The 16,839-nt window shown below is 43.7% G+C and overlaps 1 protein-coding gene across 1 annotated transcript in view; it reads right to left on the bottom strand.

Moving 5' to 3' along the window:
- Nucleotides 1-16,839, bottom strand: part of disp (RND transporter family member dispatched) — a 135,909-nt gene that overhangs the window by 59,330 nt on the left and 59,740 nt on the right. The window contains exons 7-8 of the mRNA XM_080273354.1: nt 8,653-8,854; nt 5,095-5,328 (exon numbers count right to left, since the gene is read on the bottom strand). Coding sequence (XP_080129480.1) covers nt 5,095-5,328; nt 8,653-8,854 — 436 coding nt within the window. The remainder of the gene's footprint in view (nt 1-5,094; nt 5,329-8,652; nt 8,855-16,839) is intronic.

The following is a 16,839-nucleotide window of genomic DNA, read 5'->3' as shown; positions in this document are numbered from 1 at the left end:
GTGAGTGACTCTGGGGTGAGCAATGCAGTGGGGTGCTTTTAAAGTATAACATCAAGCATGCCATCAACAATATCAAGGCAGCATGGAAGAAGGTGTCGCTGAACACACTGAATGCCATCTGGTACAAAATGTGATTGGAGTGGGTGTGCACCCTCACAGGGTTTCCAGTGGTAAAAAACACCCATCGAGACATGACTGACCTCGCACGAGGCAGGATTTGAGGAGGTTGATGAGGATGATATGTAAGACGTCCTGGAGAGCCACACTGAGCAGCTGTCCACAGGGGAGTTCACTGAGCTCAGGGAAAGAATGGTGGAGGCACAGGAAGGTGGCAAGGATGGTGGTGAGGACAGGCACCTTTATGTTCTCAACATTAAAACTTCAAAGGAGTTCATTGCAATGATGGACAAGAACACTGCATTCATCCAGAATAAGGACTCGAACCCAGCAAGGAGTGACGTGTCAATTCATGGCATTGAACAACACCTGAATGTGCACAGAGAGCTCCTTGCAGCTAAGAAAAAACCAGCATGCCAGACCACCGTCACCTCCTCCTCCTCCTCTGTCAGCAGCACCAATGAAGAGCCAAGGCCATCAACAAGTGGTGTGCAAATGCAACATCCTGCATCACCTGCCTTCATTACATCTGTCTTGTCTTCATCACCATCTGTTGCACCCATATGCCACGTTGCCACACCATCACACTCTCTCTCACCCTCACTCTCACAAGTCCACTCTCTGTTAGCCTCACCACTTCACTCTCCATCAGCCTCAGAGCATCACTATCCCTTGGCATCACTGCATCACTCTCCTCATCTCTCTTCACCTCCTCTTGAGGATCTGGAGTAACTGTCCATGCCCTCCAGTTGTCCCCCAGCCTCAGGAGGGACCTTTGGTGATGACTCGGATCAGCCTAGGACAACCTTCAGGTGGATGGCATGAGTTTTTGGGGGACATTTTGGGTTACGTTGAGGTCACTCTCCCTAACCCCATTGAATCCATGTTATATTGACCTCACTATAAAATAAATTGTTATGTGATAGGTTTTCACTTGATGCAACCCTATTGTATGGCACAACCGGACTGTGGTCTGTTAAAGTAAGGGTCTCCTGTATATACAGTGATCCAATGGTTACCACACACTTGGTTATAGCGGTTATTGTTATCAATGTTCGATTAAAATCTGCACTCCTGCCTTCCATCCATCCATCATCCAATCCTATGTTGCCCCATGAGAAGCGTAGGAGCCCGGGGCTAGGCACGTTGGTCCTGACATTTAAGATGAGAGTAACCAGTCTCACTCATCCCTGAGTGGCATTATGTGAGCAATAAACCCCAACCGTTCTTTCTTTACCCCTGCACAATTGTTGACTCTATACAGGGGTTTTATGCGCCCCCTGTGTGGAGTACAACTCTCATGTGTGGGGAGGCTTCCCACATGCAGCTCTTCTCAACAGGGTGGAGTCAAAGGCTTTTCGTCTCATTAACTCTCCTCCTCTTACTGTCTCCCTTCAACCTCTGTCTCTTCGCCACACTGTTGCATCTTTATCTCTCTTCTATCGCTGCTTCAATGGTCACTGCTCCTCTGAACTGTCTGCATGCATTCCTCCACCTCTACGACGGACCCGTAGCACCCATCTAGCAGCAAACTCTCATCCCTTTTCTGTCCAAATCTCTAATGCAAGAGTTAACCGTTACTCCCAGTCCTTCATTTATGCAACAGGTCAACTCTGGAACTGTCTCCCTCTGTCTGTATTTCCTGCTGCCTATGATCTCCAGGCTTTCAAACGCAGTGTGTCCAGGCATCTCGAAATGATCGGATCTTGAATTTGTCTCTCTATTGTATTTTGTTTTTCTCTTGGAGGGAACTGTTATTGCGGGCTCATGGCCTTTGGTTCTTTCTTCCACACAAAAAAAAAAAAAAACACCCCTTGGACATAAACCTTCACCAGCTCAATTTGATTGGAGTGCCGTAATTACCCACTAAACCACCAGGCACCATAATTTGGTTATATGGTTACCACCCGGTGTGGTAAATGGCTTCCTGGTGTACAGGAACCCACTTGACTTGTCACTCAGTGTAGTCGCCCATCGGCAGAAGGAAGAGGAAAGAATGAGGGAAAGAAAGACAGAAAAGGGAGTGTAAAGTTGCCCTTAGGCAGAAGGAAGAGGAAAGAATGAAGGAAAGAAAGAAGAGGAAGGAAGGAAGAAAGCAAAGGGCTAATATATATTTATCACTTGAGATCGTCGTGCTGCAGTGGATAAGGTCATTGTCCATTGATCCAGAAGACTTTGGTTCGAATCTTTGCACCACTTGAGATTTTTCTCAACTTCCAGTGGACCTGGACTTATCCAGTATGCCTTGACAGGTACCTGCTGACTTGTCAGTGGAGGAGGGGGTGCTGTCCTCAATAATGCCATCTGTCATCAGCCCTGTCTCTGGCACAATACCTAGGGGAAGGTAGCCACTGCAGCCACTTGGGATTGTGCAGGGTGATCAGGCTTCAGTGTGTATAAGTGCCAACATCTTTCCTCTCCCTGCATGAAGTCTTGTGGTTCATTTCATTAAGCCTTTAATTTTATCAGCTTTACCTAATCAAGCAGAATTAATGGCCAAATACTGGCAGTTAGGACATTCACAAAGTATCATACCCCTAACTCCCAACTCAGCACAGCAATTTCCTTAAATCAAGAGTTACATGGAGAGACAGACTGACAAATGAGGAACCAAAGGAGGTTGTGGTGTGGATGTGGATGGTGGATGTGAGAGAAAGCATTAGGAGAAATACACTAAGGTGGTTTGGCCATGTGGAGAGGATGCAGAGTGAGAGACTAATGAGTGTGAGTGAGGTGGGAGGGGGGGAGAGAGGGGGGGGAGCCTGAGGATGAGAAAGAGGGATGGAGTGGAGAGGTATATGAGAAAGAGGGTGTGAGCTGGGGGAGAGCAATGAAATGGTGGGGGACAGGGCGACATGGAGGCGATTTGTTTGTGGCCACCCCTGCTGGGATTAAGGTGTCTGGCACTAGATACATTGATACAAGACTTATCCATGATTTCTATATGGGGACAAAATAACACTGTCTCATTATCCAAGATTTCTATATGGGGACAAAATAACACTGTCTCACTTGATTCAAGAAAAAACATATACAGTACAGTATATCCAATTTACCAATAAACAGATTTTGCCTGATTCCTAGTGAAACCATAATTCCTATCTCAAAAAGTATTTAAAGTCTTGGTGTTTTGCTTAACAACACCCTCAGTTGGGACTCTCATGTTATATCCCTTGCTAAAACTGCCTCAATGAAACTTGGATTATTGTACAGAATCCATAATTTCTTCACTGACCAGCAGTTGGCCTCAATTTACAACAGCTATGTGCACTCAGCTTGAATATTGCTTACCCTTGTGGAGTGGATGTGCAGGAGCTGCACTAAAACAACAGGACATAATTCAGAACAAAGCTATAAGAATAATTACAGTAACACCCCATCAATTACAAATTAACTACCTTCCCTATGAGTAAGACGGAATATTGACCCCCAGCATTATTTTCGCACACTTTCATAGCAAATTCTCAAATGAAGTTGCATCCATTGTGCCACCTCTCCACTCCTCCCATGCTACATGGACATCTGGTATCACTCATGCAGAACTTCTGCCTGTCTGAATTCATTTATTCCCAAAACTGCTTCTCTTTGGAACTCACTTCCCCATACTAATTAGCCCCTCACATTCAACCTACAGCAGTTCAAGTCTAACTGTTACAGATTATTATTCAATGGAGGACATTTGTAATCAGGTGTATGGAACTGTTTTTTACTTGATTTGTTTTTCCTTCCTCTGTTCATCTTCTGTAAAAAAATAATAATAATAATATTGTTCTATTGTATATACTGTACATATTTTCTGCCCTTAGATTCAACTCATTCTGCGTACAGACTAAACCACATGGTGTATGACATTATGCGGAAAATACATTTTACTATATGGTATATGAATACTATATATAATTCAGCACATTCATTTCACTAACATGTCTGTGACACCTCATCCTTGTTTATGTTCCATGCCAGTCAGATCCATAACTATTTACCCCTTAATCCAAAGTGTATGATCAGCTTTATGTTACAGTAATTACAATTCCTACAATGCGGCCCAAATACACTGTCAAACTCTTATAATGATTATAAACAAATTGTACAAAGACGTTAACAAGTGCTGGTGTCAGTAGCAGGCTACAGAATTAATCACTATCGCCTATCATTTGGCAAGGCTTGATCTGTGGTACTCAGGGTTATGACTCTCCTCTGGTTTCACATAATCTTATTTGTTTATTTCCATTTGTATCTAACCCTCATGTTGCAACACTTTTTTGAGGCACAGTACAATACGGTAACAATATAATATGACCAAATACATAATTTCAAAGGTGTTCCCATTATCATGCATCACCATCCACCATCCATCCATCCATTCATCCATCATCCATTCCTGTGTTGCCCCATGAGAAGCGTAGGAGGCCGGGGCTAGGCAAGTTGGTGCTGGCATTTAAGATGGGAGTGACCAGCCTCACTCATCCTTGAGTGGCATTAGGTGAGCAATAAACCCCAACCACCCCTTGGATATAAACCTGCACCAGCTCAATAACCTTAATTACCCACTAAACCACCAGGTGCCATAATTTGGTTATATGGTTACCACCCAGTGGAGTAAATGGTTTCCTGGTGTACAGGAAACCATTTGGCTTGTCATTCAGTGTAGAGTCACCCATAGGCAGAAGGAAGAGGAAAGAATGAAGGAAAGAAAGACAGAAGAGGGAGATAAAAGCCAACCATAGGCAGAAGGAAGAGGAAAGAATGAAGGAAAGAAAGATAGAAGAGGGAGTGTAAAGTCACCCACAGGCAGAAGGAAGAGGAAAGAATGAAGGAAAGACAGAAGAGGAAGGAATGAAGGAAAGACAGAAGAGGAAGGAAGGAAGGAAAGGGCAGACACCCAAAGCAGCACTACATCAAGTGAGTGGATGGTGAGCACCCCCACCTACCACAACATGACTAAAAGTCCAAACAGCTGCACCCATGGAAACTTACCAATGGCAATGACTGCTGTAAGAATATTGACGTAGGGGAAGAAAGTGATCTCAAAAATAAAGGTGTAGATGATGTATGCCAGAGAGAGGGCACCAACGACAGTAGAGACAGTAACAACAGTAATGAAGAGTGAGCCAGTGTAGCCCCACATCAGCACCACCACTGCTCCACCACCAACACCCAGAAGGTATGAGTTGCTCATCAACAGCTTCTCAAACAGTGTGTACTTCAGACCTGCAAAGAAAGGCAAGATAGAGTAGTACACTTGGCCATCAAATTCCCTCAATACTCTGGAAATATCTAGCACCTTTGGCATTTAAATATACAATTACGCAGTAAAATTCCTTCAATGCAGTGAACATGTTATTACAATAACTGTGAGAAAATCATGTAAAATACAGACTACAGTACTATGAACAGTAAATACTGTACAATGAAGCCCCTTATGTCAGTAATATATCATCTGTTGTTATACTTGTCCACAGATAACTTTTGTCTTCAAATGCACTCGTTGTGTGAGGAAAGATGAAAAATATTTTTTAAAGTGAAAGTTTTTGGAAATCAGATGTTCAGATTTGGGAGGCTAAGCCAAATTTAGATTGCTCTTTAGCTGACTAAACTCAAAAAAATTTGTTTCTGTATACTGCACATTGGAGTGCATCTTGAAACAATTATTTTTCAGTAAATCCACATTTACAATGGTTGTTATTAGTGTTGCTGTTGTTCCTTAACCCAGGTCTGTCTAGCCATGCAGATGTATTGACCACAGGTAAGCACAGGAACTGTTTTTGTGGGGCCATCCCACAGGTAAAGTACAGTACATACACTCTGTAAGGATCCAGTGGCCCCTTATGGCAGACAGCACCTCACCAGGATTGAATCAGGGTCATTTCCACAACAAGAAGCTGGGAAATATGAGGAAGTTTGGCTCCTGGGTGGATGCCGTAGCTGCTCCACCCAGGGTGCACAGCATTACCATGTGTAGGCTCCTTGTCCGTACATGGTAAAAGATTACATTAGTTGGTGGTGTTTCTCCTAAACCCCAGTCATGCCTGGTCATGTCAAACTGTTGACCACAGGTAAGCAACTGCCCCTGTGATATTATCTCATAGATGACATCTGAATCTTAATGTGGCAAGTTTTTTTTTTTTTTTTTTTTTTTTTTTTTTAAATAATAATGCAAGGAAGAAGGAACCAAAGGCCAGGAGCCTGCAAACCATTCCTTCCAAGGAAAAACAAGAACAATACAAAAGCGAGCCAAATTCAAGATCCATTCATTTGAAGATGCCTGGACACACTGTGTTTGAATGACTGGAGATCATAGGAAGTAGGAAATACAGACTGAGGAAGACAGTTCCTGAGCTGACCTATTGCAAAAATAAAGGACTGGGAGTAAAGGATAACTCATGCATTGGAGAGTTGGACAGAAAAGGGACGAGAGTTTGTTGATAGACGGGTGCTACGCGCCCGTCGTAGAGGTGGAGGGATGCAAGCAGACAGTTCAGAGGAGCAGTGACCACTGAAGTAACGACAGAAATGAGATAAAGATGCAACAGTGCAGTGAAGAGACAGAGGTTGAAGAGTGCCAGTAAGAGGAGGAGAGTTAATGAGATGAAAAGCCTTTGACTCCACCTTATTGAGTAGAACTGTATGTGGGAAGCCTCCCCACACATGAGAGTTGCACTCCACACAGGGGCGAATAAAACCTGTGTATAAAGTCAACAACTGGCAGGGGTAAAGAAGGTACGGAGTTGGCTTAGCATACCTAAAATCAAGGAAGCAGATTTTACATGATGTGTAATATGATCTTTCCAAGATAAGTCCCGAGTGAATGAAACCCCAAGCATGTTCAAGGATGATGCAGGATTGAGCTGGATAGTGTATTATTAAACATAATTGGTTACTCCTGTGGAAGATTTTGTTGGGTTGATGGGTGTAAGAACTGAGTCTCTGATTCATTAAAAACCACAAGATTATTTTTGCCCCAGTCAGGGATACGATCCAAGTCAGACATTAGGTATGGCATAGCCTCATCCCTTGTTTGCTGAAGTAACTGTTAAGTTGGACATTGCAGGAATCAAATAGAACGGTGAAGGGTGGAATCAACAGCGTACGAGTGGATAGGATTAGATGTACAGCGGAGAAGGTCATTAATTAATAAAAGGAAGAGAGTTGGTGACAGGAGAGAGCCCTGAGGAACACCACAAATAATAGATCTAGGAGAAGAATGGTGGCCGTCTACAACAGCAGCTATAGAATGACCAGAAAGGAAGCTACAGATGAAGGCACAGATAGAAGGATAGAAACCGTAAGAAGGCAGTTTGGAAATTAAAGATTTATGTCCAGACTTAATCGAAAGCCTTTGAGATGAGAAGTGTAATGGCAAAGCTATTGCCAAAGTCCCAAAAGGAGGATGACCAGGAGTCTGAATGGTAGGTGAGTAGATTGCCAGAGGAGCGTCCCTGATGGAACTCATACTGACGAGCAGAAAGAAGGTTGTGATAGGAAAGATGCTTTAAAAATTTTCTGTTAAGAACAGATTTAAAACTTTTGAGACACAGGATGTTACAGCAATTAGGCGATAGTTAGAGGGTTGGGAATGGTCCCCCTTCTTTGGAACTGGCTGAATGAAAGCAAACTTCCAGCAAGATGGAAATGTACAAGCTGATAGACAAAGGCAAAAAAGTTTACCTAGGTTTCCTGCTGTCTTCCTTTACCTCTGTTTATCCATCACATATGCACCTTTATCCTTGAAACTACTATATAATAATCACACACGTGTCTTCTCAACCCTCTATACACTCTAGTATCTAGCATCAATCTCAATGCTCGGTCATCCACACATACATGATCAATCATTGCCTTACTTTCATCCAACTTGCCTCCCATTCTTCTCAACTCTTGTCATGTACACCAATGGATCAGCTTATGCCTGAAAAGGATTTTGGTTATTACCAAGCCCTTCCCTATACAAACAATTACCAGGTCATAACCACTTCCATCCACTTCAGTGGGTGTATCCCAATGGCCAACCACTCCATTTTGCAGGATCCCCCACCTCACCAATCACATCTCCAATCAGAAATACTCATTACTATCAGCATTCTCCAAGCATGCTTGTACATTCTCCAAGAACTTCGATAATTCTGACCCGTACACTTCTCAAGTCAACTGACCCATACTCTCTTATATTCTCCTTCTATCTCTTGCATACAGTAATGCATACAGCCACCTTTGCTTCCTCATTCTCATCCAGTCCAACACACAAACCCAATCCATACTCCAATTCTCACACACACTTACCCCTCCATAATTATGTCCTCTGTCAAATCACATATATCCACTTTTGTACTGTATTTTCAAACACCTGCAGTATCTCCGTTTCTTTCACTTGGTAATCCATGCATCTTACATTCCACATCCTTATCTCAAGAACTAGCAACAAAAAATTATGGACTTAATGAATACGATTGCTTAGTATGCAAATGATGTCTGCAAGATTTCAAACAGTTCTGTTTGAATAAACAATGTTCAACTGCAGATAAAATCAGACATTACCAAATTCCATGGCAGTAACTGTAACATTATCCACAGTGAGGTCCATCTTCTCCAATGCTTGATAGTATGGCAGTGCTGAGGAACTGCGAGCCAAGGGTAGGAAGATGGCAGTAAAGCTCAAGCGTTGCTGCAATTGTTGTCTCTGCCCTCGATGGTGTGGCTCTGGCAACTTGAAAGGTTGGGGGTGATCGGGGTCTGCCACCTGTGTAATGAGTGCAAACCTACAAGTGGGAGGATGTGTAGCTTACAAAATAAAGATTGTTGTTCTTACAATTACAAGACCTAATGGCTCTAAACAGGGGAATAACTGGTACAGCTCTACCTGACATGGGCTGTACACACAGTGACACTTCATTATCTCGGGTTCATATATGTCTGACATCCACAAATTCATGCCTATAGTTTTCCAAAATTCATTCACTTGTTTGATTACTTCATTCTGACGGGCTCTGTACATGCTTGCATGTGTCAGCCATCTTCCTCTGATGGTGGTTTACTATAATACACAATGTCTGGCATAATTTCTGTTCAATTCCTTAACCCTAAGTCCATTTTGTGTAATAATCCCAAGTCTCCTTAGGTTTACCTCTCAATGCTCTAACCTTTATATTCCTCATTCAAACGCACAGATCTTTTTATTCAATTTTCATTCTCCATTTTCTCCACATTACCAAACCATCTCAATCTTCTCAAGCATATCACATTACAATTATCTTCAATTCTCATCTGTTCTCTCAGCTGCTCATTCACAATTCTGATATTTACAAATATGTCAGTCCAGGATGAACTACTGTAGACATCCATCTGGCCATCCTCATTTCTGTATGCTGAAATCAGTGAATGTCCTCTCCTATTACTACTCATGTTTCACTACTGCAAACCATTAAAAATCCCATACATGCAGCATATAAATTTTTCATCATGGAAGGGAAAGCCCTCTCAGTTTCAGGAGGGATAACAGTTCCCTAGACTTCTATCCACTTCTAACACTACCAATAAAGCTAGCTTCAACTCCCCCACTCCCACAGGACACCTCTTATTCCCCAGATTAACATTGAACAGTTCACCTCATATACAGTATATGAAGCATCTCAGGCCAGAGAGGTAAGGGGGTATGAAGATAGGCTACAACTACATGATATTTACATTTAATCTGAAGTTTCACTATTCCTTTGTCTAGCGGTCAAGTAAAAACATGTAATGCCTGTATGCATTATTGCTGTAAATTATTTTATGGACATTATTTGCATTCCCATACAGTAAGCTATTATGATAATGATAACTTCTGAACATTTCTGTAGGTATAATAATAAGTAATTATTTACTGTACATAAGAATTACTTACGGTGTTGTATGGAAATTACACCCATAAAATAATTTAAAATAATAATGCATATAAGAACTGTCACGCTTTTACCAGACCTATTTTATTTATGACGAATCCAAAATGCTTGCATGTGCCGGCCTTGGTCGCCTTGGCAGCTCTCCATGCTGTTCAATTTCTAGCAGCCTCTCTATTCAGCCTCTTATCTCTGAGGCCACACTCCATGACCTCATCACAAGTCAATTTTGGTCCGCCTCTCACAACTCCACCCTCAACGTTCACACCACTCAACCTCTGCACCCAGTTGTCATCCTTCATTCTCTCCACATACCCAAACCATCCCAACCTACCCCTTACTATCACATCACTAATATAATACATTTCCATCCTTCCTCTCAATTCTTTATTCACAATCCTAATCCCCAGGTCTGTCATTCAAGGATGCACTACACATGCATCTGACCATTCTCACCTCTGTATATCTGAACCTATAAATATCCTTCTCCTTTACTGCCCAAGTCTCATTACCATACAGCATTACACTCTTAACACATACTGCATACTAGGACCCCTTAGAACAAACCGTAAATTTCTTGCGAAAAATCCTACCCTTGTCATCATGATTGCATCACAAAGAAGATGCAGAGTAAATTAGCTTTGAACTTAAAATAGTACACACAGTGATACTAAAATAGATATACAGTAAGAGTATAGTACAGAGGTACGTAATATTTACATATGTTATTCACTATTCAAATGCTGTTGCCTTGTCAGGTTCCTCTCCCCCATTTTGTTCCTCTTCCCTGCTTCCCACTGATTGTGCTTTTATTGATGATGATGATGATGATGTCAATGTGATGACAGATGATGCATCTGATGATGATGAGATGATAAAATGATGATGATGATGATGAGCCACAGCCACCATTTCAACAAGTCATTTCTGTATGCTGAAATCAGTATACAAGCAGTCCCTGAGATGCGATACCCCGGCATTGCAATGGGAGTAGAAATACCACCCTGCCCTGCCAGTATAACAATGGGTTTTGTTTTGTTTTTTTAACTGATTTTGACAATACAGTAATCCCTCTAATATCTGAACGCCCAATATCCGAACATCCCCACTAACCGGACATAATCGTCCCAGGATCCAACATTCCCAAAATGGTCCGGGGGGGAAAAAAAAAAAAAAAAAAAATCCCGCCCGTAATTTGAACTTGGCGCACAGGGCACGGGACAGCTTTGTTGTGGCGCGTCATTCCTCCAACGTCCGGTAGAGCGCCCCTGCATCCTCCCCATTTTCCGCCTGTCTCTCGCCGCGAGTGCACGCTCGTCGTCATGGCTGCCCACGTGCTCACTTTTGTGGTGGTTCCTTACCTGCTGCAGGCACTCCTGCTGCTCTCGTGCCTCTTATTAGTGTGTGTGATGATGGCCCCCACCACCTGAGAAGAGGAAGAGAGTGGTGTTGACTCTGGAGAAGAAACGGGAGATATTGGAGAAAGTAGATGCGGGGTGGTCTTCTTCCCGCATCCTCCGCGAGTTCAACCTGGCCCGATCTACTTTGTTCAATATCAAGAGATCCCAAGACAAACTCATGCAGTACACGGCTGACTTCTCGTTGAGAAGCAAACACAACATGGAGAGGAAGGTGATGTTTACTCCCAAGTTTGCTGAAGTCGACCGCTCCACGTTGATTTGGTATCGACAGCAACGTGCTGCGGTGTGATGGGACGTGGTACAGAGCTGAAGGCTGCTGCTAAGAAGTTCGCCAGGCTTCACGACACCCTAGACTTCAAGGCATCCGAGGGTTGGCTCTTCCCGTTCAAGTTACGGCATGGCCTTACCAACCGTAAAGCTCATGGCGAAGCTTTGGACTGAGGATGGAGTTGACGAGTTTCGGCACAAGGTGAAGGGCTTGATCGACAGGGAGGTCCTCACTCTCGGTCAAGTCTACAATGCTGACGAAACTGGTTTATTCTATCGCCCTTTGCCAACAAACACTCTAGCCAAGGAGACGGAGAAGCGTGTACCTGGCCGCAAGCTCTCCAAGCAACGGATATCTGCTTTGTGTTGTGCCAATTCTAAAGGCATGCACCAGCTTAAGCCCGTTATTGTTGGCCGTGCAAAGCAGCCTCGGTGTCTTCGTGGGGTGATGGATGTCCTTCCTGTCGTTTGGTACCATTCTTTGAAGGCATGGTTTACAGCCCAGATCTTCAAAGACTGGTTCCACCGTCACTTCGTCAAGGAGGTCATACATTACCAGACGAAGACATTGGGAATCCTGCGCAACCAGGTAAAGGCCCTCCTTCTTCTCGACAATGCACCTGCCCACCCATGCGACAAGGACTTGGTGGCTGAGAATGGCCGGATTAGGTGCATGTTTCTGCCACCTAATACGACTGCTCTCATCCAACCAATGGACCAAGGAGTGATCGCGGCAACAAAGTGCCTATACCGAAGAAAGTTCCTGGACAAGGTGATGGTTGTTCTCGAAGACGAGGACGAGCGCAGGGAGGGACGGGACAAGCGAGGCCAGCGGACTTTGGAAAACCTTCACCGCTACAACATCAAGTCTGCAATCTACAACTGGGCCAGTGCATGGAAGGAAGTCCCTGTCAAAACTAGAAAATGGTTGGTCTCGTCTGCTTCTCGGAACAGATGTGGAGTACGATTTCCTAGGTTGTGACGTGGATGACTTCCGTGCACGTCTACGTACGCATGGCGACGATGTTGATGTGGACTATGTGCATGAGTGGTTGGATGACGACGAGGGCGATCCTGGGTATCAGACATTGTCTGATATCGAGATCGCATCTTCAGTTGCAGATGTCAGTACCCAGGTTGAAGATTCCGACGAGGACGGCGACGATGATGAGGACTCCTCTCAGCATGACACTACTCCAGTCATCCCCAAGCTGAGCGCACTCCGGGAACACCTAGAGTTCGTTCTCGACTACCTGGAACACCCGGACTGCAACAGGGAGATGGGGCCCTTGGGACTTGTGGAGGAAGTGCATGCTTTCAGGCAGCGCATCATCAATCATCAGAATCGTCATTCCTTGCATCAATCAATGATTGACAGTTTTTTCAGACCCGTGACCCCCGCTGTGCCCAGCCCTGGCTCCACTCTGTTGCCTCCCCAAGACAGGCCCTCATACTCCGAGCCACAGCCCAGCACATCAGCCACGGTGGAGTCACCGCTCGACGTGAGTTTGTGTCTATCTTCAGAGTCGTCTGCAGTGGGTATGCCATCACCACGACCCAGCGACGCACCCCTAGGTCACCTACCAGTGATACTCTCGGACTCTGACAGTGATTAAACAGCAAGAACTTCTCCACTAGACCACACGGGAATTTACAGTGTTGTGCAGTGAAAAAAACAGTGCGTTGTGTTAAAGATTTACAGTTGTGAGTGAAAAGACAATTTTTGAACTAAATTTAACGTAAATAGACTTTTTTGTTCTTGCTTTAGAAAATGGTTAGAAGAGTGGGAAAAGTTAAAGTGCAGAGTGCAGCACTTAGTAAGTTACAATGGAGCATAAGTTAGACAAGAGTGCGCACTGTGAAGAGAACGGACTTCTGAGTGCGAATGACTAAGTTCAGTGCAAGACTTCATGAACAGTGTACTGCAAGTGCTTCAGGAAATCCTTCTTACCGTCAGAGTCCGAGAGGAGGCGGTTATTCATCGAGATGGCCATGGACTTGCTGTAAGTAGGCAGAATGTTTCATACTGTACTTTTTTCCATACTATACTTACCTCAAATACCTCATTTCGCTCTTTAATGTCCTTTATTGGTGTAAATAGGGTGTTAGGAGCTATGCATGTGCAGTAGGAAGGTGTTTTTCTGAGTTAGGCTAGGTTAGGGTCCATAAGTACCAGTCCAGGAGCCAGGGACTTGTAAGTAACCAAAATGTTGAATATTGTATGAACCTACCTCAAAAATCTCATTTTTGCTTCTTTTGCATTTATTTCAGTCTTTTATGTGCCTTATTGGTGTGATTTGGGTCTTAAATAAGTGCTATGCATGTCCAGAGGGAGTTATATAGGTGTTTCTCTGAGTTAGGGTCCATAAGTACAAGTCCATAAGCTGGGACCCAATATCCGGACAGGACCACTATCCGGACCTGCCTATGGCTCTATTACGTTGGATATTGGAGGGATTACTTTTATACTTGAATTTTGTGTTTAGGTTGATTTATACATTAATTTTAGATTAATGTGTTTTAGTCATGGGTGGGGTGAACACTAATTTTAGGGTACAGTTTACTAAGTTTGATTTTTTCCAAACTTATTTTTGATGATTTTCAGATTACATTTTTGGGTTTAGGTGAGTTATAAACTGCTTTTAGGCTTTGTTTAACTTGGTTTAAAGCTATTTGGGGGTTGAGGTTGGCTAGAATCTTGTTTTTGGAATCATTTGGGTGGGTTTAGGACTTGGTTGGGGAGAAACCCAAGGCTCAAAAACGCATCCCTATACATGTTAAATCTACCACGGGATACGATACCCCTCCTAGCGATGGGTTTTTACTTAACCAATTGCATCGTTCAACCTGGGTAGGCTATGCCTGTGCTAATGGTTTAGTTTAAGCAGCAGAAATACCTTACCAATTTACTTCTTACTGTTCCAGTTTGTTTTCTATATTTTTCTGATATTCTTAGTGTGGTAAATAACTAATTTATGGCGATTTTGTTTCCTTGTTTTTTTCTTCCAAGATCTGCTTTCCTGACACGTGTTGATTCTCTTGTGTACTGGTGGATACATTTGAAAACCTACTTTAATCTGTCAAAAAAAATTTTTACATTTGCAACTGGGCAAGTCAGATTGTCAGGTTAGACTGGTGTAGGCTAGGGTTAGGTTTGGTTAGGTTTAGATAAGCTGAGTTTGTCGAGTTAGGCTGGCAGTGTTGATCACAGAGCTACCATAGCCTTCCCTGACATCCTTAAGCAGCATATCAAAAAAGGAGGTACAGCAGCAAGCACGTGCTAAATTTCAATAAGATGGGCCTCTTTTGGGAAACGATGTCCTTAGGAACATCATCACCTAAAGAGACCAGTGCACCTGGCTTAACCCATTGGTGCCCAGCATTCAATACAATGGACAGAACTCGGCATTTTCAAAATTTAATAAAGAAGGGAACCCTGGGCTAAGGACCTATGAGCTTCGCAACTATGAGTCGACAGGCGGAGGGCAAAATCCTTGTCACAGGAACTCTGGTCAGTAATGGGTTAAAGGTTGTGAAGGACAGTCTCACTCTCGTGCTGAGGGCAAACCGAGAGAGAGATTTAAAACTCAGGCCTCTCCTCGCTTACCATCCTGAGAACCCCAGGGCACTCAAAGGCTACATGAAGGAGAGCCTAAAGTGATATGGAAATCTAACCTATAGGCATGGTTGACCACACTGCTGTGCCAGAGCTACTGGTATATGGCAGGCTATTTCGCACTTACTCTTTGTGACTATTGTTTCATTTTGTTTTGTTTCATTTCATTTTTGAAGGTTCCAACACGCTTGCATGCATCGGCCTTGGTCACCTAATGGTGGCTGTCCATCCTGCTCGATCTCTGGTAACTTCCCTATTTAGTCCCTTATCTCTGAAGTCACGCTCAGTGACCTCATCCCAGGTCTTTTTCAGTCTACCTCTTGCTACCCTTCCCCCAACATTAACACTTCTCACTTTCTGCACCCAATTATCATCCCACATCCCCTTCATACACCCAAACCATCTCAGTCTACCCCTCCTCTTCATACACCCAAACCATCTCAGTCTACCCCTCCTCTGCATACACCCAAACCATCTCAGTCAACCCAACACCAATACACTCCAGTCCCATCCTACCTCTCAACTCTTCCAATGTAAACCTAGATCTCATCCCCCAGCCTCGCACTCAGGGATGCACTGCACATCTACCTAATCACTGCCATTTCTGTACGTCAGAGCCTGCTAATATCCTCTTGCTTTACTGCCCAGGTCTCACTACCATACAGCATTACACTCCAAACACATTCTGCATACAAAGATCCCTTAGCACGGAGGGAGAGCCCTCTCAATGTCAGGAGAAGCAACAGCTCCCTAAATTTCTTCCAGCCACTCCTCACTCTAGTCACAGAGCTAGCTCCAGCCCCACCTCCAGCCCATAACATGTCCCGAATAAGAAAACTCTTCCACACACTTAAGAGACTCACCAGCAAGTTCAGTCCTTTCATGCCTGGCAATCTCCACATGCTCTCCCTGACACACCACACATTTGAAATCAGCATCTAAGAACCTGGCCAAAAGCATCCTCATTGGACATTGCCCCAAGTCACCTGGCAGTCATGGATGACTGGATGGACATCAAAGTGATGTACAGTAACCCTTGTAAGACATGATGGCCAAATTCCGGACACCCCAAGTCCCTGACATTTTGGGCTCAGGCCTCCGGAAACCAAAAATGGCCAAAAAACATAAGAAAACAACAACAAAATCCAACGTGTTTTCAACCACACTTTGAACTCAGCGCGTGGCACTAAATAGCTGTGTTTTCATGCGTAGTTGAGCGCCCCTCTGCATCCTCCCCTCTAAAGTTCCCGCCTAGCTACTGTCGTGACTAGACACTCATCACAATGGCTGCCTCATATGCTCGTTTTTGTGAATAAACAGTGAATAAACTGCAATACCTCGCAACTAGACCACATGGGAATTTACAGTGTTGTACAGTGTTAAGAATTTATAATTTAGAGTGCAGAGGATTAAGTGCAGAGTGCAAACTGGTGTGGCGCAAGTAAGAACAGAATGTGCAGTGTTAAGCAATTATAATTCACAGTGCAAAGGACTAAGTGCAGCACAATACTGGATTACTGTACATGCTTCAAGAGCATTTTCA

The sequence above is a fragment of the Coenobita brevimanus genome, chromosome 54 (genome assembly GCF_032717465.1).
Source record: "Coenobita brevimanus isolate Jiangsu-jjx chromosome 54, ASM3271746v2, whole genome shotgun sequence".
NCBI lineage: Eukaryota > Metazoa > Arthropoda > Malacostraca > Decapoda > Coenobitidae > Coenobita > Coenobita brevimanus.
Note: the sequence above shows the minus strand (reverse complement) of the source record. Positions and strands in the feature narration are given on the sequence as shown.